This window comes from Canis lupus, chromosome 12, assembly GCF_003254725.2.
Source record: "Canis lupus dingo isolate Sandy chromosome 12, ASM325472v2, whole genome shotgun sequence".
In the NCBI taxonomy this organism is placed as follows: domain Eukaryota; kingdom Metazoa; phylum Chordata; class Mammalia; order Carnivora; family Canidae; genus Canis; species Canis lupus.
The window spans coordinates 4,251,219-4,276,827 of record NC_064254.1 but is presented as its reverse complement, the minus strand read 5'-3'; the positions used below and the strand labels follow the sequence as shown (position 1 = coordinate 4,276,827).

Below are 25,609 nucleotides of genomic sequence, written 5' to 3'. Positions count from 1 at the left end.
AAGTTATTAAGGAAGTAATGAGGAAAGTAATCAAAGATAAAAATATCAATTTCTGTTCAAACTCAAATGCTACCCCCATTTATTCATCAAAGCTCAGAACAGGTCTCTAATCCTTGGTCACCTCCTTCAATGATTACTATTATGTATCATTCATATATGAAAACCTTTCATCTCAGCTTATTTAAAAATGGAGTATTTGTCAGTTATCTGCCCTATAGCAAGGACTGGTAAGCTCTTTCTCAAAGGGCCTCTCCAAGAGAGGAAATATTTTAGGCTTTGTGGTCAACCCTGCCACTGTAGTACAATGTAGACAGAGAAGATATGTAGATGAGTGTGGCTGCATTCCAATAAAACTTTATTCACAAAAATGGGCAGCTGTCTGTGGGCCATATGTTGCCAATCCATGCCCTAGAGCAAGAAGCACCCTTAAGCAGAGATTCATGAGGTCAAGCGAGGTAGATGACTTTAGGAATACACACAACATCTGGTGGCAGAAAGCTGGAGAGGTTTGCCGTTGTACCTGCAATATCGTCAGCACTATCAACAGTCCAAAGTCCAAACCATGCTTCATAATCAACATTCCTACCACAAACCTGAACCAGAAGTTGGCTTGTAGCCTCATTCCCTGGCTTGTAGGTTAGTGTACTGTGTTGCTAGAACAGGAATATTTATAAAAGCCAGGGTGGAGGCACCTGCTGAATTATGCAAGAGCCTCAGAGAAGTCTGCAGGATGTCTCCCATGTCCCAGGAGCCACCAGGGTCAGTTAGCATTTGGTTAGCATTTGGCATCCATGATCTCTCTCTGTTAAAATATGCCTCGGCACTCAGTATTCTTGATAAATCAGCCCTTCCAATAGTTACTGGAACCAGATGGATGCCCCACGGCAACAACTTCAAAACAGATTCGTCTTTTCAAGCCAAACAAAACTATTAGATCAGATTGTCCACTCGGATCCACTTTTCCTAGCTGTCTAACTGCAGGAGTGCAGAAACAAGCTTGGTTCCTTCCAGGTGTCACCTCCACAAGGAAGGGGATGGGAAAAGCAGCAGGCCTGTAATCTACACCAGTTATCCAACCCTGGGGTAAAGATAGCTGAGGAAAAATGAAATGAAACACAACAACAGCAAAAAGGGTCCATCCCAGAAGCCTTCTCAAGACTAAAGGAGCCTAGAAAAAACAATACGAGCTCTTCTCGTGCAAGAAGTGATCACCAGGGACTCTGGAAAGAGAGAGAGAAGCAAAAGCCTCTGCTTTTCTAATGTGAAAACCCTGACCCAGGTCCTGTAAGCACCAGGCTGATTTATGCTCACCGTCCATTGCATTTGTAAGACACAGAACAGTCAGTCCCTTGGCCACAGTTAATTACCAAAGGCCAGGAAGGTAGCACAGCCACAACATAGTAAAAATAGCAAAGCACGCAAACGCCCCCCCACCACCACCCCCAAATGCGTCAGTTTTTACTTAGCAAGACCACCAGAGGATAGATTCCTGGAGTGGGACGGAACAAAGAGACTATAAATCAGCGAGCGGCTAAACCCACAGGAACTGGGTCATTCAGAGCTTACTTCAGGAACCCTGCGTTCTTCTTGTAAAGCCTCCAGCTCCCTCTAATGGACATCACCTGTAAGGACCATAAAGCGATGCTCTTCTCCACAGGTGAAAGTGAAACAAACCAGCTCTGACCACGGAAGCACCGTGCTGGTGGTGCTTGGCATGTATGTGTGCTTCCACCGCTCACGGGGGGTTTTATCAGCCCTTGATAATACCCACTATGGCGGTCTACTGCAAGACTGGTGGGCTTTGCCAAAATCCATACAGAAATGATGGGACTATTCTAGGACAAGGCACAGAGCCTAACCAAAAAAGAACATGAAGAAACATCAAGCCATCCCCAGGCACATCTGAAAAGGATCACCTGGTAGCCAAAGGGTCATCCAAATAGTCATGGGGAAGATTCAGACCAAACAGAAAGGCCAGCCTCTCCAACAGGAAGAATTAATATACACCTGAAAATATGCTGCAAGTTGGGATCACTGGGATTCTGTTAGAGCAACGGCAAGTTCGGCAAAAATGTGGTGCTCTAAGCCTGAAATTCTTGTGCCCGGCAATGCAGAAAGGAAGGTTGATGGGACTATGGATTCAGGCTTAGGCTCAGAGTAAAACCCTGAGGGAGAAAAAGAGAGTAAAACATCTTGAGAAGGATGGACAAGACTGGAAGCAGAAGCAAGTACTAGAGAAAGAAGCAGTGAGATGGGAAGGTAGACCTTGGGAAAGAAATGGCTGGAGAGATTGTAATTGGGAAAAAATGGGAATGCTGCATGCTAACACATATGATGTCTGATTAAGCCTTGCTACCGCCCTGCTGAAGGCAGAATCTGTCCAGATCCAAATGGATAATGCTCCGAGGGCAAATGGAAGGTGCAAATGCACTCCAGGTAGTCAAGAACTTACTTCACTGAGCTCTTTCACCGTGGAACTGCTCTCCAGAGAGAAAACTAACAATACACAGCAGAGACCCCAAAGACAGAAGTAGCAGATGCCAAAGGGGAATAAAATGCTTCGATCTGCTCTAAGGCCCAAAACTAACAGGACAATGCACACATATTATGCTGAAATCAGAAAAACCAAAATTCGACCTCAAGGCACTCTATACGATTTAGCCACACTAAGCAAGAGTGAGATGTGACAGTGCCCAGAGGGACACGGAAGCAGGGTGCAGGCCTCTGGAAAGCGAGCCACCCTCGGAGCACAGTCCCTCTGCCATGCCCCAGTGAAGCACAGGCTGACAACACAGTCCCCAGCTTGGTGAGGGCCCCAGGCCACATACAGGCCTCACTCCAGCAGCCTTCACTCCTGCTGCCTCAGTCTCCTTGTTCACAGAGTCTCGGTCAGACGATCGCCCACTGGCCATGCTGTCCAACGAATGGCAGGAGACGGCATTATATAGCGCCTCGTAGGGACCCTCCTCTTCAGCATTTGTGTCAAAATCAATGATCAGTTCAGTCACTGCTTTCTCCACATCACCTGAAAAGGTCAGAGAGTGAGAGTCAATGGCTGGAGAGCAGTTTCGGATTTCCAACCACTGCAACCACCCAAAGCCCCTCATCAGCCTGAATTTGATGAACAGTAGCTGAGAGCAGGAAAAGAAAATGACTGCTTTGCTCCAGGGACAGGAATCAATACAGAGAGTTTCAGTTGCTCTTTATACCCTGAGACTTAAAGAGATTTTTCTCTAATTCACTATAGCAAATCCTTGACGTCTATGAGGGATACCTCCCCAAGACCTTTATGAATTCCCAAGGACCTCAATGCCATCACAGCATAACCTTAAACCATAGAACGTAGCAAAGTATAACTGCAAACTTAAGTAATCCTTTAAATTCTGTGATGCCTTTCTGACATCTTGGAGGCTGTGCAAGGTTAAACTCACTCACCAGAGACCTAGGAACCTCAGACTACCTGGGATCTGAGTCTGCGACTCTGAAAAGTTACGGACTGTTGTGGATCAGCCATCTCCGGGTCTCTGGCAAATAGTCAAAACCGTAACTGTAAAATCCTTGAAAGCTAACATCTTAGTGAACTACTAATCCCATTACTAGTAGATTATGAGGTCAAGAAAATGTATGGGGGTGGTGGAGGAGGGGGTAGACGAGGACTCCACAGTGAAGACAGGCCGAGCACCCTCTAACCTCATCCTGCACTCCTCTGAAAAATCCCTTTCCCCTTCCAGTGTCTGGTTTTGTTCTGTTCCTCTGGCTGTCTTTACCGTGCTTTGTAAATACCTGAAGGAAGGTGTCAGTCAGTATTTTGTCTTTCTTGTTCATCATACCTGGGACCCAAAAGGCTGCTCGATAAATCTGAAATGGTGGATTTCAGGGGCTAATGATGGAGAGGCTGGACTGCCCAACCTAGTGCCCAGACTGCATTTGTTAGCCAAATGATATAGTATCAAAATCTGCCATATACTGTCTACCAACCAGATGACACTCGTTTATTATTTATTGAGGGCCAACTGTGCTTAAAGCATGATAGCGTGTGTATAGAAAAAGGTTTCCTTGAGATTTGAATTCATCTTGAGATCACCCTGTCTATGACACATCCCAAAACAGACCTCACAGAGCCAACTATAAATTAGAGAATAAGATAAAGTAGGAAAGAAGAGGTCCAAGCTCAAAGGCCTAAGGTATATCCAATAAAAAAAAGTTCATATACTAGCTGGAAACCAATACATTTGATTATGAACTTATTAAGTACTCCCAACCCCCTGAAGTTATTATTTAAATGAAGCTTTTTGCATTCTACCAAAGCCAGTTCAACTCTTCAAGGTGAGAGCCCATTGGTTGGCAGAGAAAGGCCGCCTTACCCTGAGACTTCTGGGATATGGAGTCCATATTGGAGATGAGAGGTCCCTGGGACCTGAGGGTTTTATCAACCTCTTTTGCACTTCTTTTTCCAGTCATGTGATCTACGTGGAAAGACAAAAAAAGCTTCAGCAAATACAAATTCCTTGGTTTGGCTAGTGTGTCCCCAGGCCAACCCGACAGGCAGATGAACGGGTACCTTCAATAAGTGCTGCTATCTGCTGGCTCTTTTGAGAAGGCAGTTCCCGGACAGTGTCTAGGGCAGTCAGGCCACGGTTATCTTTGATGTTGACATCGATTCCTAGAAAGGCACACCAGGTTGAACAGGGGGAGTGAGCAGTTGCAAGACAGCCTTAAAGGGGGTCCAATTCCAGGACTCCTAACGCTCCCAGTAGCACAACCAACATTTTTCATCCAAAGACATTTAATCCAGCTCTTGTAGAACAATTTGTACACTTGCAATCAACCAATGGAGACATACATACATTGGGTTGGAGGGCAGCCAGCAAAAATCCCCCTCCAGGGAGGCTAGGGAGAAACAAGCCCACCCCGGGCATGCTGTGTAGACGAGAGCGCTGCCGACCTCTCACCTGCAGCCAGCAGGATTTGCACCACATCAGTCTTGCCAAACAGAGCAGCCTCATGCAAAGCACTGCCCTTCTCCGTCTGGAAAGCAAACGAGAGCGCAGAGCAGCATGTCATCAGAACAGTGACCCAGGTTTGGTGTGGCTCCACACGACAAACGGGATATAGACAAGAAGGGGCAGGAAAATAAAATAAACCACACAAAGTCCTCTGTCATTATCTTTCCTACTTTTCTTGTCTGTATTCCGGAACCACAATTGTGGCCCAGACATGAAGTGTGTTTGAAATGCCACCATCAGGCCACACAGGAATAACTGTGTAGCAGCTCTTGGAGCCACCTATTGGTGAGAGCTCCTCAAAGCTCCCCCTTCCTGGCTGAAAGGAGTAATGAGAAGAAAAGTACCAGGGGAAAAACAAAAAACCACCTTGACGTCCCATGTGGTTTGGTCAATGCAAATCCTAAAGACAGCAGGGAAATGCCAAGTCTCCTGCTGGCAAGATCAAGTTGAGGGGACTTTGCAGGTGGCCAATGCGTGCGGTGGGAACACCTGTATAGGAAGATAATGAAACTGTTCTAATTTTGAGAGGGAGTCCGCAAGCACATCTTTTCAGGGCATAATGACTATATGTTACCCCTGAAAAGAAAAACATAAAAAATAACAATAAAACAGTAATGGACTCACTTGAGGAGTTTCCCTGAAGTTTTCACATTAAAATGAGTCAACAAATGGAAGCATTTGACACGTGGTGAGAAACGTGCTAAATGAGAACACAGCCCAGCAGCATGGTACTTGTGCCTTCCCTAGAGAGACCAGGCCCCCTGAGCCCAGGAGGTAGATGTGCCCCACTACCTGGTAGTTGCTATCCATGCCGGCGTCAAGGAGGACCTGGACCACAGCTTTGTGGCCATTCCTTGCTGCCAGGTGCAGAGGGGTGTGCTTTTTAGTGTTGCAGCTCAAGAGGTTGGGGTGTGCATTGAGGAGCATCTTCACCACCTCTAGTCTCCCGTACAGCGCGGCCAGGTCCAGAGGGGTCTCAAACTTGTTGTTGCGCATGGTGGGGTCCGTCAGCTCCTCTAAAAGGACCTTCACCACCTCTGTGTGGCCGTACTGTGCCGCACAATGCAGGGCCGTCTCGTTGTCGTTGTTCTAAAGAGTTTAACAAGCAGATCCTGTCAGAAAGGTAACTGGCAGACTGGCATATGACTTGGGATGCACACGTGGAAAACCACTGAAATTTAAATGAGAAAAATAGCAGCGATATTTGGAGGCTACTAGAAGTCGGTCAGATTCCAGATATACTCCCCAGCAAATAAGCCTGGCCACTCCCATCAGCCACACTGTGCCCCAGTACTGCCAGAGGGGAGCTGTCATCAGAGACTATCAGATTTATAGTCTCCTCCTGTGTGCCATGAAGGAAGTATCTCCTTGCAAGGAGGTGAACTGAGGGAAGGTGGCAGGCCTTGGGCCGAAGCCCTGGAACACATGAATGCCAATAGTATCACTGCCATTGACTCATTTTAAACTTCAACTGGTTTTACAGTTTATATTCAGTTAGCCCTGCAGTACTGATTCTAGATTTGTTGACCATCCACTGCCTTATATGAAAGCTTTCTTGAAAGAGTGTGTCATTTGCATAGCTTCTTGCATGCAAATCAACCAGCCAACAATCAAAGTAACAGAGTGGAGCATCACGCTCATCACGCTCATTCAGATATCAGCCACAGCCATTTCCAGGGGGAGGGAGGTACTGGAGCTCTGTCACAGAGGAACTTGGGGGAGAGGGGGGCCTGCTGTCACCCTGTGCCTACTCCCAGAGCCTGCACCAAACAATGCATGCACAAATGACAACACAGGGAAGTGTTTCTTATGTAGGAAAGATTCAATCACAATCACACACACGGGAATGTTTTGTGAGAGGTGCAAAATATTCAAAGTTGTAACAGGACCATCAATTCAAATTCACAACCCCATGGTCCTTTAATGCCAATTTTGTTTCAAAACAGGTAGAACCTGGGATGAAATAGGAGAAGTTTGTGCTTCAACCATCAGGAGCAAAATGTTAGTCATTCCAATTGTGCTCCTTCTTTTACTACTACTGCCAATGTATAATTAGAGCAGGAATAAAGTAATTTCCATGACTTCTCCCCTTTTTTAGATGCACTAATGAAAATAATTCTCCCACAAGATTTTGAGATTCCTAAGTTTAACCAGGAGTCTTCTGCCACTTTAGGGAAACAAAGCTTAGAGGGTGATGTGTCCATCAAGTCAATATTGTGCACCTTTCAGTGATCAAAAGGTAAAAATGCAATGTTTCCACAACTGCTTTAATTCTATTAATTACATTAAAAGTAAGTCCAGGAGTTACCCAAACACACATGCAATTCCATCTGCTTTCAATCTGGCATTTGACTGCATCACTTTTTCCAGCTACACCAAGTGTACCAGAAAGATCCAGAGCCACTGGGAGTGAAGCCCCCAAGGTCAGAATGATAGAAAGAAGAAATTTTAAATGAAATAAGGACAGAAAAGGTGGTAGCAGGAGCCACATGCAAAGATAAATGCACACAGATAAATAGAGGAAGCAGCACTGAGCTCAAACACAGCTCAAAGAGAACAGCAGCTGAAGTGCAGGCAGCCTTCACTGGCCACAGGACACAGCTGGTTAGCAATGGCCTCCTAGGATACAACTGGGCCCAAGGGGTGGGTTACATGTCAACCTAAAAGTCTGAAGGGAAGGGGAAACTCTGGGCAGAAAGCAGATCTTTGGGGTTCCCAGTGCCAAACCAACCACTTAAGACCCCCATTTGGAATGCCCATTTCCAATTGAACACCAGGTGCTCCCTGAGCCAACTTAGAGCTGTCACTTCATGTTCTCACCATGAAAGGCAGCTACATCAACAAAATACACAGGAGCTTTCTTTACAGTGGTTCCAGGGCAGAGCAGCAACCCAGAGAAGTTTTAAGAGGATTCTCAGGGTTTTACATCTCAAGATTAGCATGACAGCAGGGCCAAGAAAGTCAGCTTATTCTTATTAAGACTCCAATTCAGAAAAACTTGTTTACTCTGAGGCAGACACTGCTGTCTCTTTTATATCCAAGTTGTCTCCCAACAACTCGAATAATCTGTCCTCGATTTTGTTAAAAAAAAAAATAGTAGTATACCGTTAGGGCCTGAAGAACTGTAAAACTCTAAACTATCCAGCAGGAGAAAAAAAAAAAAGAAAAGAAAAGAAAAATTTTCTGTTTTTTTTTTTTTTTGAGAACTAAAGCAACTACCACAAAGCTGCCTTACTGAAAGCAAAGTCTTGATCACTACCAGACAAATTTCCTGCTTCTGTTAAAAATGGCCTAACCACATCTCTGCAGAATGTTGTACTCAAATTCACAGTGTAGAAAGCATCTTTTTCATGCTTCAGTCTTTGTCAAACCTGGTCTGGTAACTATAATACTCTTGAGTTGAAGTCTGTGGTGACCCCATCTCTCGATTATTGAACACAGGCCATTATAATGAGCTCTTCCTACCTGCTCCCCTTTGAACGGGACAACTATCAGGGCAGGAAGCCACTAAGTGTTGATTCAGGGACCCAAAGGAAGGGAGGATTCCAAGGAAGTACAGATTTGTCATGACCTGGAATCTTCCTCTTTCACACCTACCAAGTCACACCACAGGTGCTCACCATATACCTCAAGAGTTCCCAGAATCATATTACTATGTATTTGGACTGAGGAAGGAGACTAAGATCAAATACCCCAATTTTCCCCAAGGTCTTTGCACAAACTCTCCATTCCTGCCCATCTTGAGGATACTCACTTTCATTTCTCCTTGCTACAGTTAGTACCTCTAAGAAAAAAGATACCAATATACTTTACATATGGAGACCCCATTTAACGTGTAAATCCGTTATATTTCTGCATTGTCTACGTCTATTTATCTAACATATGCATAAACTACAAGCAATAGAAAACTATACAGAAACATTTGGTGGCTTTTCTCGTCTTGAAACTATTCTATTTTTTTTTTTTTGAAACTATTCTAAACCATCACTTCCCAGTGCTTAGATTTTAGCCCAACTGTACTCTTGTCCACTGTTGATAAATACTTAAGTTAGAAACAACAGAGATCTCTGTAGCAGCAGAGGTATAGGTTTCAGAAATATACTAAAATTGGAACAAAAGGACAAACTGGGCCTCCTGAAATTTAGCAGACAAAGGAGAAACGTGAGAACAGAGTCCACATGGAAGAAGAGTTAGACTTACTCTGCAGTGCTCTGGAAGGCAGAACCCTAACCAACAAGATGGAATGTTTAAGAAGACAGGTATCAGTCAAGTATAAGAAACCAAAATCAGTAGAATCCAAAAAGATGCTGCCAAGTGGTAAGCCTGGTCGTTACCAAGAGAAACAACCAACCAGATGAAACAAAGGGTAGATGGCTCATCTTTCAGGTGAGAGAAGAGGATTCCTATTCCGGATGGAAAGTTGGCCTAGATCAGTAGCTCTCAAACTGGCTTCATCCTGGAATTACATGAGTGCTTAAAAGTAACTAAGTCCCACCCAGGCCTGCCAAGGTAGCACCTCAGAGGGTAAAGCCCAGGAAGATTGTTATTAAAATGCTTACCAACCTAGCAGGTACCAACTTGACCAAGCAATCATCTATCATGGTAAAAAGCAAGACAAACTGACATCATGTGCCTTGTGACGTGAAGGAAGGATATAACATCACTCCTGTGGCATTCCTGAATCTAAACTGTCAATGTTGGGGGTCTCTGTGGCAAATGGTTAGCGTGTTTAGCTGTTACTGAAAGGTTGGTGGTTCGGTCACAGCCAGAGACATAATGTTTGTATTTCTTAGTCATGAAACACTAAGAAGGGTGAAAGAATTGTTCCAGATTATATATGATCCTAGGTTGTATCCTGGGCCAGGAAAAAAATTGCTCTAAAGGATATTATTGGAGAAACTGGTGAAATCTGAACACAGATTCTGTATTAGATTCTAGTATTCTATCAATGTTGAATTTTCTGATTTTGATAACTGTACTGTGATTACACAAGTGAATGCCCTTGTTTTTAGGAGACACATGCTGAAGTTCCAAGGTTAAACAGTCATGATGTCATGACTAAGTATTAAACAGTTCATCATCAACTATAGCAACAATATACATATATGTTTGAGAGAGAAAACATGCATGCAAATGTGATAGAATGTTAACAACTGGTGAACCTAGGTGAAGAGTACAATGCAGTCTACTGAATCATGCTTGCAACTTTATGTAAATTGAAAATTTTTTCAAGATAAAAAGTTTTACAAAAGCTTCAGGTGCAACCAGATAAGCTCACCAGAATGTGGAGGCAATTGGTCAAGACAACTTCCAGGTCTCTTCCAGCTCTGAAACTTAATTATTTTTAAGTGTGCAGGAAAATAGATCTAAAACCAAGTTGACTATTGCTCATCTTATGATATTCAGAGTAAGTTAAAATTATTTTTAAAGGGGGCAAATAAACAATTTTAGTAGTTGCACCTTAGCTATGAATGACCTACATTTTGGACTGATTTATGCTGAGTTGCTGAAAAAGAAAAGGCTCCATATGTCAAAGAAGATGAAAGCTCATGAAAACCACCTCTGCTCCCAGAACTCCTAATTTCTACAGGTGCCTGAATGGACTTAGCACACAAAACAATTCCCAGACACAATCTAGGTCAATAAAAACCTGCAAATTAGGATAAAACCTAGTGAAGTTAGAGTCAAACTAGCTCAAGGAGAATTTGCATTTGTAGTAAAATCCAAACAACTTTATCTCTTTGTGCAGTTTGTATCATTTGGTCTTTGCGGGGTGGGAGGGAGGCAAAGGGCAGTATTTTCAGAAAGAGAAGTATGCTCTTATTCCATTTAGACCAATTTTCTTTTTTGTGTGGGAAATCAAGGGGTAAGAAAATGTGCTTTTAAGAACCAAAGGCCTACCCTTTAATCAGAGCTTTAGAAGCTAACTGAACTAACCACCGAGTGGGAAAACAATCACTTCAAGGTGCCTCCCCACAAAACAAAACCCTAAATAGACTAATTGAGCAATGTTTCATTAAGCTTCAACCCACCAGTAACAAAGAACAAATTCCAAAGTGCCGTTTCAGAAATACCACAAGGTATATACCCTTTAAAAGTCAGATTTCAAATATTACTAGTTACTAGATAGTTGTACTTAATGTACATTCTCTTATTTTTAACTTCAAATTAATCCAGCAAGGTAGACAGATAGTACACTGCACTTTACAGAAGAGGAAACTGAGGCTTACAGAAATGTAACTTATAGAAGTCAACAAAACCAGTAAGCAGTAGCACAGAATTCAAACTTAGGCCTGACTTGAAAGGCTGTGACATTTAAGAGTTTTCTCCTCTACTACACTATGTCCCAAAAAAGAAGAAAACAAAGTATCTTCCTATTTTGAATATTAGAAAACAGAATTTATAGAGAAAGGGCCAAACAAAAGCTAATGGATTCCACTATTCCCAAACTGCTTATCTGCCATTCCCATCAAGGCCAGACAGCTGAATAAATGGCCCACAGAAGCTGTGGAGATCCAGCCCACGGGGAGGTCCATTTGCTAAATCAGTATTTCTTAAGGAATATCTGCCTTGTATCTGGCAACATGCAGAAGTACCTTATGTTTCTCTTCCCTGAGGTTACTATATTCAGAGCAAGGGAAAGGAGCTAATGTGAATAATGCACTGACTCAACCAAACTCCAGACTGATGCCAAAAAGCAAACCTCAACGTGAATGGTTCAGATCAAAACCAGCAGGTGAGAGCACTGAGGAGAGAGGCTAACCATTACCAACGCACAAGCTCTGCCTCTTGATGTGGCCAAGGCCAGAGGGGCTGAGCCGTTCATCACCAGGCCTACCAGGCCACTACTCTCCCCAGCCTCACAAGGAGGGAGACTTGAGGCCAGTGCCCTGCTTGACCCTGTGACTTCCTTTTCTATTTCAGAGCCCTTCCAAGGGCCAAGAATGAGCAAGCAGTGAGAGAAGCTAATGGCTGGGGAGAAGCAACTGAGGCTTTCAAGTCCTAGGAAGAAAGGCACGAACTCTAGGAAATATGGAGGGAGTCACAAGGGACAGCTTTTAAGAGTAAAACAAGAGTCACCATATCCCTTCCCCAACATCTCCACTACCAGCTATTGAAAATTAGATTCTACGTTAAAAGAAATAAAGCAGAGGAAAAAAAAAAAAAAAGCTAATCCAGCAAGTACAATTTAACCATTTTTCTATGCTTATTAAAAAGCTAATGTGTTTGACATTTCTTAATTGAATTTTTCTTTTTTGAATTTAAATGAATTTAGCAATCACAATGGTAAATTATGTGTATATTATGGTTCCTTCTCTTTCCCCATTTCGGCCATTTCTAAGCTCTTCAGACATTCTAGGAAAAGCACCCAACCTTTCCAGAATTAGCATGGGTTTTAAAAATAAAGCCCAAACCCACTGAAGCTGCACTTTCCCACTCCCAGACAAGCCAAAAGCAGATGGGCCGAAGCAGACAATAGCCAGGGTGATGATGAGGAGCCTGAGTGGACAAGAGTAGAAGCCAGAGAGGACCAAAGAGGGAGCGCAGCTTGGAGAAATGATGCAGAGAAATCCTGGCAGCAAAGTACACACCTTGGCATTGATATAAGGGTCAAAGGGGCCGTACTTTTTGAATTCTTTGATCTCAAGAGTATTCTATAAAAAGGAGAGGAAAAGAAAATGTGATGATAAAATGGATGAAATATATCAAAGCAATGCCCAGCTCCGAGGGGGCCCAACATGAGAACAACTCGGATCTGCCTTCTGGGTGCCTGGAAAGGAAGTTAATGGGGAAGGCAGGTTTGAGGGCACAGCACTCATCACCCCCTCTTATCCAAGCATCCAACTGGAACCACATTAATGGTTTTTAAATAGATCAATGTGGTACTACTATCTCGAGCCATTAGGTTCTTCCAGCTACTGCAAACGTCTTGCCCAGCCCCTGCCCCACCCACCTGCCTGTCAGATACTCAGAACACTGGGCTGGTGTCCCACCTATCAACAGGATACTCCAGGGGGGAGGCAGCTGTGAGCAGGACAAGCTAGCACATTCAAGTGGTTCAAAAATCCAAGCAGCTGTGTTCCAAGGCAAAAGTGAGCAAAGACAGGATTAGAAATGGTTGCCGAAAATTTCTTAAACGAGAAGGACTTAATGGGTGTTTAACACCCATTAATAGTTTGTTTAACATTGAGGAATATTAGATTAAAAGCAAACCTCCTTGTACATTTCCTCCAGATAGGAGAAATTATAATCACTTTAGCCAGGAGGAGTAAAACTGCATTTAGATTCTAAAGCTGCAATTCTAGAGACAATTTTCATTCTTAAAAACATCCTCATCAATGATCTTAAATTTCTGTGGCTTACCTATCCAGAAAAAACAGCCTGAGAGGGGAGAGGGAAGCTGATTAACAGCTACAAACACACAATCTCCAAATTGAGAGATTTGGGCACATTGCTTTAATTTTCTTAAACAACTCAGAGTAAAGCTCCCCTTCTGAGTCAGTCATGCTCTTAACAGCTCAATGAGAATGTGCATAGCCTTGCTGATAGGTGGGCTCGCAAGAGTGATTTCCTATTTTTTGAGGAATAACCTTGATCTAATCCTACAGGTAATGTAACAATCTCCTCTCAGCAAAGTCATTAGGAGAATAGTCCCGAGCTCACTGAGAAAGAGCAGCATCTCTCTCATTCAAGCAACTAAAAAAAGTACCTGCTTTAGTTCAGAGCACAGAGGAACACAGAATGGCTTGTCACACACAGAAAGCCCACCTCCTCTCAAAGGGACACATGATCTCAGATCCAAACTACAGGAAACGATATTTTATCAGAGGACTGTCTAGAACTTGCATTATGGAAGTAGAACTTTTTCCAAAGGAATCAATGTAAAAAAGAGGAAGTATGGTCTCAGAGTACCTAATCCATGGCCATTTTAAGGTATTTTTGCTCAAATGCTGTCTTTTTTATTTTCTAAGAATTATCTCTGCTTTGTCAAAGCATGGTCACTCTGAAGTTGACATGACACTCTGAAGTGTAAATGATTTTCACTCTGCTGAATTACCTCTGACCTCTGAGGTTACTCAGATGTTTTTGTGAGTTCCTTTTTCAGTCCCGGTACAAGTCTGTCCACTTCTGCCAGCTGTGATGTAGGTAAGACAACAGCATGGTCCACAGAGCACTGATACATACTGGGAGGATTGCTATTTACTGGCTAACGTTGCACTGCCATGTGAATGGTCTAAACACAATGTATAATTAATTAAGCCTGCAGGTTTGCAATGGCCTCTAGGCAATTTTCCGGGATTTGCATTATTTCCCATTTTGCATGTGAGGTATTTAGATCTTCATTATAGCATGACTCCAAACCTGCACAATGTAAATGCATGTAAAATGCATCCTTGGGGTTTAAGATCTCCCTGGTGCACTCACAAGCATAGTGCTGGGATGAGGGGAACCATTTGTAGGGCCTGGAAGAGCTGGTTCCCTGAGATCTGTGCTATGGAACTGAAACAGTGCTAGGCCCACCACGGTCGGGCTATCACCGAATGGAAGAACACTTCTCTTCCTTCCAACCTGTTCGTTGACTCTGGTGTGTGAGGGCCCTTGATGGATGAGCAACCGCACTATCTGGGCATCTCCTTTCCAGGCTGCCAAGTGCAGAGGGTAACAGCCTTTAGAATCAGCCACGTTGGTCAGCGCATCGTTCCTCAAAAGAACCTCAACCACATCCCTAGAAGGCAAAAATCAATGATGAGTTTGCAGAACAGCGCTTCACATGTGAGCAGCATGAAGCCCTTTCAGATACTAGCTCACTTGGCCCCCTTCTACCTGAGCTCATCACCCAGTCTCCTCCTTTTATTCCATGAGCTACATGTACAGCTGCTGATATGCAGCTGAAACATCTTGAGCCAAACCGATACTGCCTATCACCTCCTCATTTCTCTAGGTTTTCTAGACAATCCATCTATATTCCATTATTTTGAATATGTCTGGTCCCCTTGTCTAAACCTTGCAATGTTTCCTTGCTTGTGATGTTTAAACAGCATATGGGGATAAAATTTACATAAAGGTAGTCATGCAAAACAAGTATCATTATTCACCACATCATTCAGAGCATTTGGTTATGTGGGAGCTAAGAGCAGACAGGCAGAGCAGAATTAAAGTCGCTGCAAACATAAGCCAGACACATATGGTATCATTTGATACATCCAGAAAGAAGGGGTTGGCTTTCTTAGTGGTGACACCGCTAATGAAGCAGATACAAATGTATAATTATTTCCATGTGCATGGGGTCAAAGAAAACCCCCACTGTAAACAAAAACAGCATCTGGAGATAAACTTGGCTAACAAGCCCTAGTCACTTAAGTTCAAGATTCGCTTTAATTTGGGTGACCCCACTAGTTATTGAGTGGGTTGGGAGGGTTCACTACAGAGTCCTTGTTAGCTTTGTCGAAGATGGCCAGAGAGAAGACATAATGAGCACATCTGATATATTTCAGAAAAGTTTCATGTAGGAGGAAACAATCATCACCTCTTTTTGGCACATCAGAGTCCATTAGGCTGGGCCAAATACTGTACAAGTGATACAGAATATCACAAGGTGGCAAGCACCCTGCTCCTGGCTCAACAGAATCTAAAAGGGTTCCAATAATCCCTCCTTATAAAAATGAAACTTCTTTGTATCTCCTAGAGCATGATGCCTCAAACTCTCCTTATCACCCTCTACACTACTGCACTCTGGTTTCCATTCTTCCAAGTCCTGGCAATTCTACTCAATGTCCTCCACTACAGTGCCTGCCCTTGGGCTGAGCCATCACATTCTCTCTCATTTGGAGGACAGTGCCCTCTGGAAAAGGCTGCCAAACCATTTATACCTGTGTCATCTTCTTTTAGACTTCCTCCCAAAGCACAGCTTCTCCAGAAAACTTTCTGTAGAAATCCCACCCAACAACTACTAACCAACACCTAAGAGAATTAAATAGGCCGTATGATTTAGGTATTTTTCTCCTTAAAAATGGTCCTTTGTTTACAAGGCTAACTGTACGAGGGAAGAATGGCAAGCAAAAAGACAGAGTAAATAAATAACTACTTTAATAGGAGGGACGTTTCTTATGACCACTTAATCTATTTTCAGGTTACAAAGGTGCTGGTTACCTAAGAGATTATCCAGCACCTTTATGATCTGGCTGCCCAAATATGACCTTTATATTCAGATCATCATGTAGCCCTGCACCATTTTCCAAGTAGAAAAGGACAAACAGAAGAAAAGGTAAAACTTAGCTTTTGAAGTTTTTTAAGGGGTGGAGTAGGATGCTTAAATTATACACTAAAAGAGACTCAGAAACTCTGGTTGGACTGAATTTAGTTTTGTTTTTCCCCTGTTCCTCAACACTACTGCTTGGTAATTCTTTATAGAAACCCAAAAAGACCACCAAAAGGCCTGGGTTCTAGAGAGTAGGACAAGAATATAGCACATTAATACTTACTTATGGCCATTCAAAGCAGCATGGTGTAGAGGTGTATAGCCAGTGCTGTCAACACAGTTCACATTTGGCCCTCTCCAGATGCTATAGAGGTGGGGGGAAAAAAGACTGAAGTCACAAACCAAATTTAGAGCCAGCTAATCGCTTAGAAAATAATTCTCTGTGGTGTTTAACCAAACCAGTTACATCCACATGACTTCTGATAAAGGACAGTAGCTATTTACTACAGAAATGCACAACACCAAGGATACACAATTGTTTGCTGAACAGGGTGTCAGGTGTCAAGATAATAGTGTCATCATTTAAGAGCTTGCTCTTCGGTACCCTTCTCATCTTTTTTTTTTTTTAATTTTTAAAAAATTAAATCCATTTCTCTTCATATGTTTGAATTCTGCTCCATGACAAGCCATTGAAGTGTTACATCTTCTTTTGTGCATTTTCCTCTAAGTAAACTCTACCCACAACGTAGGGCTCAAACTCACAACCCTGAGAGGAGTCACATGCCCTCTACCAACTGAGCCAGCCAGGCACCCCATGTACCCTTCTCATTTTTAACCACATTATTCACTCAGTCTGGGACTTGTGCCTCTGAATACTCCCAGGATTGTAAAAACAGTTCATTGAAAGATCATCAAAAATAGCACAGAATCAACCATTCAGTCACAGGTATTTAATACCAAGCTCTGCACTGGTGACCGAAGACTTAAGAGAGACTTCAACACAGACCTACAGATAATCTGGATGACTTAACCAGCAAGAACCAAGATGAAAGAATCCACATTAATAAAAGCATCAGGACGTGTGTTAAGATGCAAGAGACAATGGGTCTTTCCTTTGTAAATGTCTTATTGTTAAAAAGAAGAGTAAAAAGATCTATAATTTGAATGCTTTATTTGAATCAGAAAAACTATGGGGATGCCTGGGTGGCTTAGTGGTTGAGCATCTGCCTTTGGCTCAGGGTGTGATCTCAGGGTCCCAAGATCGAGTCCTACATTGAGCTTCCTGCATGGAGCCTGCTTCTCTCTCTGCCTCTGTCTCTGTCTCTGTGTGTGTGTGTGTGTGTTTCTCTCATGAATAAATAAAATCTTAAAAAAAATACTGTACTATGAAAGCTGAAGTGTCATCTAACTTAATCCTCAAAGCCTTAATTTTTACCTCTGTTTCGCACCTTACTGCACTGCCAGAGCAGCTTTTTTTTTTTTTTTTTAAGAGGGGGGAAGGAGAGAACCTCAAGCAGGCTCCCTGCTCAGTGTGAGCCCGATGCAGGCTTGATCTCATGATGGTGAGATCAGGACCCAACCAAAATCAAGAGTCAGATGCTCAATTGACTGAGCCACCCAGAGGCCCCTTGGCCAGAATTTCCAAAATAATATTAAATAGCAGAGGACAGTCTTGTTTTGTTCTTGCTTTTAATGAATGTCTCTACTGTTGGCAGTTGGTTTGAGATACTCTGTAACATGTAAAGTAAGTATCTTATTTTTTTAAAAAAAGATTTTATTTATTCATTTGACACAGAGAGAGAGAAAGAGAGAGAGCGAGCGAGCACAAGTATAGGGGAGAAGCAGGCAGAGGAAGAGGGAGAAGCAGGGAGCAGGGAGCCCAATGTGTGGCTTGATCCCAAGACCCTGGGATCATGATTTGAATCAAAGGCAGATGCTTAACCAATTGAGCCACCCAGGCACCCCAGAAGTATCTTTTTTTTCCTTTTAAAAATGTTATTAAAAATAGTCATTTAGGGGTGCCTGGCTGACTCAGTCAGCAGAGCATGTGACTCTGGATCTCAGGGTTGTGAGTTTAAGCCCCACATAGGGTATAGAGATTACTTAAAAATAAAAAAAAAAAAAACACTTTTAAAAAAATAGTTAATTTAAATGCATTTTCTGCATCTGTAACAATAATCCCAGTTTTTCTACATTTAACCAACTAACATGTTGTTATCAATAGGTTTAATACTGAGCCATTCTTTCATTCCTCTAATTTGGCCATTATCTATTATGTCTATCTTGGTGAACTGTACTTAAGAGTGTCTACTTAAGAGTATTTTAATTAGGATTCTCACAACTGCATTCATAAATGAGGCTGATCTAAAGTTTTTGTTTGGGAGGCCCTGGGTGGCTCAGCGGTTGGGTGCCTGCCTTTGGCCCAGGGTGTGATCCTGGAATCCCAGGATAGAGTCCCGCATCGGGCTCCCTGCATGGAGCCTGCTACTCCCTCTGCCTGTGTCTCTGCCTCTCTGTGTGTGTGTGTGTGTGTGTGTGTGTGTCTTTCATGAATAAATTAATAAAATATTTAAAAAAATAAAGTTTTTGTTTCTTGTGGTATGGCTATTGGATATTAGTATTAGGTCTGGGTCACAGATCAGCTGGGCAGCCATCTACCCATTTCTATATTCAGGAATCATTATTAGCATAGAGCACCTAAATCATAAAGAATTACCAGTAAAACCATTTGGGCCCAAAGCCTTTATGCTTAGATGTAGGACACAGCATTAGTTATAACAATAAATTTTGGAAATAGCCCAAAAGTCCATCAATAGAGAAATGATTATGATAAATAACTAAGGAATATAGTAGAACATCACACTGATATCACAATTTATATTGCTATGTAATAAGAAAGAAAAGAGATTATAATATGATGTTAAGGAGAAAAAAGAAACAAAACTATTAATACCATATAGAAAGAAACTATCCGGGAAACTGACCAGGATACTGGATTCAGTACACAAGTTTACTCCATTCCTATCTAAAGTTCTATGAAGTATAGAAACAAGTCCCACCCTACACCACAGATGGATAGATGATAAGACAGACAAACAGGTAGATTCAGGCAAGAAAAAGAGAAAGACTCATCAAGTAACTGACAATGTTGAGGAATTCCTAAAAAGCAGAAATTAGACAAGGTCTGATCTACAGAGGTACAGCCTAGAAAAATGAAATTAAAATAATCACACTCTACGGCATCTGGCTGGCTCAGTCAGTAGAGCATGTGACTCTTGATCTCAGGGTTATGAGTTTGAGCCCCACACTGCGTTTAGAGATTACTTAAAATTAAAAAACTAATCACACACTGCTTTTCACCAATCAGACTGACAATAAAATGAGAATAACAGTATTTATAAAGATCAGGAAAACAAGCACTCTTATATACCACTGGTATGAGTTTGAATTGGTGAATTCCTCTGGGAAGACAATTTGGCAGCATCCGCCAAACCAAAAATAGGTATTCAGTTTGAGCCAGCATTTCCACTTCCTGGCAACTATTCAACAGAAATACTTGTACACATGCACAAAGATATTTGCTTATAAAGGACTGCTTCACTGTGAAAGCAAAAACTACAAACTTCATGTCTGTCAACAGGTGGGCAGTTATATACCAGGTATGCCCATATGATGAATTATTACATAACCATTAACAATAAGAACCACAACAAAGGGGAAAAAACAAGTTGGGACTATGTGTCCTGACACAGAAAAATTTCCCAAAACATACTGTGTTATGGGTAAGCAAAAAAAAAAAAAAAGTAGTCATTGTGTAGTACACAAAATATGAGTCCTTGCTTTAGAAGTATGAATGTACATACACATATAGGGTGGAGAGTGATGGGAAAAGTGGTTGCCAAGAGTTGACAGTGGTTACCAAGGGTAAGGAAATGTGTATTGGGGGACACTACAGATGGTGAAGAGAGATTCTCATGTTCTGCTCTGTATTTCAACACACTGTTTAAAACACAATGAGAAATGCATTCATGTGTTTTTATACTAATAATTTTTTAAAAGAGGGGAAAGAAACTATGCACAGGGAAAAGAGAACTGTTAATAATAAGTGGTTATATATGTGTGACCTGGGTCACTTTAATGAGCATGTCTACATTAGGTTTAAAATCTTAAGATAAATTTTAAGTGAAAAGAGAAGATACGTATGCTTTAGTATCCAGGTTATTTGTTGATTGTCAATTAAGGATGCTGGTAACAGCGTCAGGAGCCTGAGGTACATCCTGGCATCCCTATCCTCCATTGAGCTTGGATTCGTACAGCACTTTCCAAGCAAAGAATTAAAAGCAATTATATCTCTTTGTCACATGTATATGATAACCTCATTTTCTAAACCAAAAATTGTATGCCTGTACCTGACAATGAGAATGATAGAAAGTGAAATGGGTCTGGAAATCTAGGATGTATGATTTTCATACTCATACTCATTTTCAAAGTGACCCACCAGACAAAACATCGTCATTCTATTAAGAAATAGATGACACACTTAGAATCAAAAAACAAATAATTGGCCCCAAATCGGTGGCAGATCCCAAACTTCACATTTGGAGTCTGGCATTTGGCCACACAAGGACTTTATGACCTAACTGGGATGACAAGAGGACATAAAGATGTCGTAGTACAAGGCTGGAATAACAATCCAACAGCAAGATGACTGGAATAAACCAACAGGAGTTGGGAAAAAGAAAATACCAGTACTGGGTCAGGTGGTCAGGAGCACAGGTCTGTGGGCTCTGAGGACTCGTTCAGGAACCTGTTAGCTCCACAATGATCTCAGTCCAGGTCCCAAAATAACCTGAATATAAGACTTAAACTGCCCTTGCTTTTAACAGAAAGGCAGGACTGAGCAAGCTTTCTTTCACTCTCTAACACCTACCTCCATGTCTCTGGTCTAGAGGTGGTTACCCTTGTATATCCCTAAAAACAATTCCAAAGGACAAGGAAGAAAGAAAAAGACTTCCCTGCATAAAGCTGCAACATCTCCAACTAATAAGATCTTCCCCGCCTCCCCTGCTTTTTTCCCTAACTAGCATCTCCTCTGAATATCCATCTAGAAATTTGGGCGAATGGGGAATATATTAAATAACATCTAAATGAAAACAGAGAACTGAATCTCTCTGCTTAGAATTTTCGCTTCACACAGGATGGTAGTAACATCCCCCTCCACCCAAGTTTCTTCCTTTATGGCAGCCCAAGAAAGAGCTATTTACAGTCTGGGTCTTCCTCTCTATCACAGCTGTCCTATTAGGTTTTTCTGATAGTAAATACCAAAGGGTTGTTCACCAATAAACAAAAGCAAAATACAATGCACCAAGAAAATGGGTGGCGTGACAGAGGGACAGTCCAGGAGATTCTGAAACCAAGTCTAACCTGTATAGATCGTACAGAAATGCAATTGCTGCCCTTGATTTGTAAAACAAACCCTCACACTACCCTTGATGGGTCTTAGAAGAGTGCCAGTGACCCTGAATGAAGCAACTATAGTACCCAGGCTAAGAGTTGAGGCTCTGTAGTTAGCTACCTCTGCCACTTGTCAGTTGTAGGACAAGTCCCTTAATCCTTCAAATCTTGTTCTGCATCTGTTAATTCTTCTGTGATAGGCTCCCCAGGACTTAACTGGCTCATGAAAACGAGAACTGGTTTGAACCAGTTTAATAGTATTAGGGTTGAGAAGCCTAAGCTGTGTCACAGCAACCCAACCACACAGACAGCAAGTCTTGCCTTCTGGGACTCAGAAGTGCCTACATTTGGGATGGCATCTAAAGACACTGGAGAGGGCAAGGAAGAATATGGCTGATGAGAACCTGTGGCCTTTGAGTCCCACCTGAAAGGCCTCTCTCCATCCATTTACAAACTGACTACACATTGATCCATGGCAGGTGGCATGCTGGCTCTGGAAGTAGTGATGAAGAAGAACAGGCCAGCCATATAGACACAGTCCACTCTCTACAGTGGGACAGGTGCTGACGGAGGGCCTGCTCATGAGGCTACTTTGCATGTATTCAATAGATAAGTGAAGTGGGCCTCTATGTGCCGGGCCCTGTTCCATGGCCTGGAAATGCAAATGGGAAAAGACAAAGTCTCTGCCTTCATGGATCTTGAATCTAGAGGGAGGTAGAGTGAGCAAATAAACAAATAAATAGAAATATGGTGGTGGGTAATGATAAGTACCATAAAGAAACAAAGCAAAGTAAGAGAATAAAATGTGACAGGCTGACAATTTAAATAAGGCTGACAGGCTCAGGAAAGACCCCATTAAGAAGGTGAACCTCGGAGAAGAGATGTGAATGAAGGGAAGAAAGGTGCAGTGTGTGTGTTGGGGAGGACAGGTAGAGAGAACATCATATGCAAACAGCCTGAGAAGGAGCAGGCTTGATGTGTAACTGGAGAGCAAGGAGGAGCAGGGGGCTCTGAGTGCAGGGGGCTCTGAGCGCAGGGATCAGGCTCACAGAGGCCACCCAGGTGAGTTAAGGTCAGCGAAGTAACCATAAGCACCTACTATACATCAGGCTTGGGGAAAGACACAAAGTCCACACTAAAGGAGAGGGGGAGCACTTTCAAAATAAGTCCAAACCATGGGGATCAAACACAAAATCTCTAAAAGGGAATCAGAGTTCCTTCAATTTGAATTAAGAGGTCCATTGATGACACCCATATTTATTTTTTTTAAAGATTTATTTATTTATGATAGAGAGAGAGAGAGAGAGAGAGAGAGAGGCAGAGAACACAGGAGGAGGGAGAAGCAGGCTCCATGCCGGGAACCCAATGCGGGACTCGATCCTGGGTCTTCAGGATCACGCCCTGGGCCAAAGGCAGGCACCAAACTGCTGAGCCACCCAGGGATCCCCGATGACACCCATATTTAAAGCTACATATCGCTCTTCAGACCTAGCAAAACTCAGGCAAAAACCGGAAGTCTCTGTGAAATCAAGTAAGAACAGAAAATACATGGAGACACTCTATCCAGTACAGAAAGTGGCCCATTCAAATGTGCCCTCGCCCATGACACCTTTCCTGACTGCACTGGCTGATATTAATCTCACTCACCTCAGATTTTCCAGATCATCTATGGCAGCTTCACCACGGCATTTATCATTTTTGACCTTGAACTATTGTGAATTCTTTATGCTGCTCATCTGCACCATATATATATATTTTTAAAGATTTTATTTATTCATGAGACACACACACACACACACACACACACACACACACACAGAGGCAGAGACACAGGCAGAGGAAGAAGCAGGCTCCATGCAGGGAGCCTGATGTGGGACTCGATCCTGGGTCTTCAGAATCAGGCCCTGGGCTGAAGGTGGTGCTAAACCGCTGAGCCACCCGGGCTGCCCTGCACCATATATTTTAAGCTCTTTAGGGAAATCCCTCATGTTTCCAAGAGCACAGAACTATGCAGGGAATTGACTTGGGGCCACCACTATGCAACTTCTAACACTGGGTTTTTACCAACCTGCTACCTAAATAGACAAGGTCTCTTTGCAGTAACAGACTTGCTACACCTAATCATTAAAAATGGCAACAGTCTCTTGATGGGACCATAAGAATACTGCATTTGAGATGTCTGTCCATAAAGTACAGAGAGAGAAGAACCATAGTTAGCACCAAAGTACCCAGCACATTTTCATCTGTGACTACTCCATGGAATCAGGTCTCAAGACCCAATGATACCCCATAGTGGTCTCTGCTGGCAGTAAGCTTGCTTCGTGTGGCTGCCCAGCTACTTGACTGCTTACTTTACACAAATAATGGCATCTCGATGCGCCAGCAGTGTTCAATCCAGTTTAATTCAATAAATGTTTATGCACTATCTTCCATATGCCAGGGTGCTACAGAGTCTCCATCCTTGAGTAGACTGGGGAAGTCACACAAGTAAACAAATGACAATACTGAACAGTGTGTGACATTCTGGGAAGGAAGTAGCTTACATACATACGCAAAGGGCAGCTTATAGGGAAATGGAAATATGAGAGGCTTTACAGAAGAGAAGATCCTTGGACAGAGCCTTAATGTTGAGAAGGAATCTGCCAGACAGAAGAAACAAAGAGGAAACACCTCAATTCACGGTCTCCCAAGTTGCCCCAGTTTGCTGGGGCAACACAAGTAACTGGAAGTGGCCGGAGCACAGAAGTGAAAGGATGGTGAATGCAAGCATGGAGAGGCAGGCAGAGCCAGCTATGAAAGGTCACGGAAACTACTGAAGTTTTGAGGAGAATCAGATGTATGTTTTAGAGAAATCCTTCTGTTAACAGCTAGGAGATGGGAACCTCAACAGCTAACTTGCTATTTACCATGCTGTTGTGATGGTCTTATATATTTCAGAATTTGAAAAAAAAAATCATTATGCTAAGCAGTTGTGTAGATGATGGAGAGGAAGAAGTGTGTGACTAGATCCAGGGAGCCTGGCTGGAAGTTAGCAATTCAGGCATGAAGTGAGGACCTGAATGAAGGCAGTCATAAGGAGGACAGAGGAAAAAGGATAGAATCAATGAAAAGAAAATCTGGTGGCTAAATCAGGGTAGGAGCATGAGGGTGGGTGAGAAGGGAAAAATTAAGAGCCAAATGAGAGTAAATTCGGGAGGAAAACCAGGGTCACTTTGTTTTGTGATGGTGATGTTGTCAGGTAGGGGAGAAGAAAAGAGGGGAGGGAGAGAAAGTTTGAACCAGATTATTCAGGGTTGAAATGGATTTGGACTCCCACACATAGATGTCTAGTCAGCAGGTGGGTCGATGAGGGTCCCGAATGCCCTGTGTTGGTTACGTAATTAATTTAAAATGATCATGTTCAAGTGTTTACCTGCATGTGTGTTCCCCACATTTGACCCCTACAACCATATTATGGAGTACCAAAGTACAGAGTGTTATTTCCATCTTTATAGGTAAGAAAACTGAAGTTCGAATGACCTGCTAATCATCATACAGCTAATTCATGCAGCCCTGAAACAAAATCCCATGTTTGACTGTCAGTGCATGTTTTTCCCAGTTTCTCCAGGATCTTGAACTTGACTGTTGAAACAACTTGGAGCTCTGTCCACCTCCTGTGCTAATTCTCAGGAGGTCAAAGGCTCTCAGAGTGCTAAGCCAGGAAAGGGCCTTCTCTAGCACAGCTCTATGAAGAGAGAGCAATGGCAATAAACATGAGGGGTAAGAGGTTCTGAGCAGTTTTCCATACAGTTTCATGAAGTCATTAAGGTCTAAATAGCAGTTTTTCTGCCAAAGGCCTTTGCTGTTTTCCTCTTTCAGTTATCCTAGCAAAGGCATATTTCTCTCTGAACTTGAAGTGGGGCTGGCAGTTTTTCAATATAATGAAACATTATCCAAAGCCAGTCTAATT

At 42.6% G+C, this 25,609-nt stretch overlaps 1 protein-coding gene across 9 annotated transcripts in view; it reads right to left on the bottom strand.

Annotated features, from left to right (window-relative positions):
- The window catches only part of ANKS1A (ankyrin repeat and sterile alpha motif domain containing 1A), a 179,077-nt gene that overhangs the window by 89,669 nt on the left and 63,799 nt on the right, over positions 1–25,609 (bottom strand). For 6 of the 9 annotated variants that reach the window (XM_025418506.3, XM_035697620.2, XM_025418509.3 and 3 more), the window contains exons 2-9: positions 16,490–16,570; positions 14,577–14,733; positions 12,599–12,661; positions 5,799–6,095; positions 4,953–5,028; positions 4,562–4,663; positions 4,365–4,466; positions 2,829–3,025 (exon numbers count right to left, since the gene is read on the bottom strand). In XM_025418506.3, the coding sequence (XP_025274291.3) occupies positions 2,829–3,025; positions 4,365–4,466; positions 4,562–4,663; positions 4,953–5,028; positions 5,799–6,095; positions 12,599–12,661; positions 14,577–14,733; positions 16,490–16,570 (1,075 nt within the window). The remainder of the gene's footprint in view (positions 1–2,828; positions 3,026–4,364; positions 4,467–4,561; positions 4,664–4,952; positions 5,029–5,798; positions 6,096–12,598; positions 12,662–14,576; positions 14,734–16,489; positions 16,571–25,609) is intronic. The other 3 variants (XM_025418508.3, XM_025418510.3, XM_049092045.1) reach the window with 1 other exon arrangement.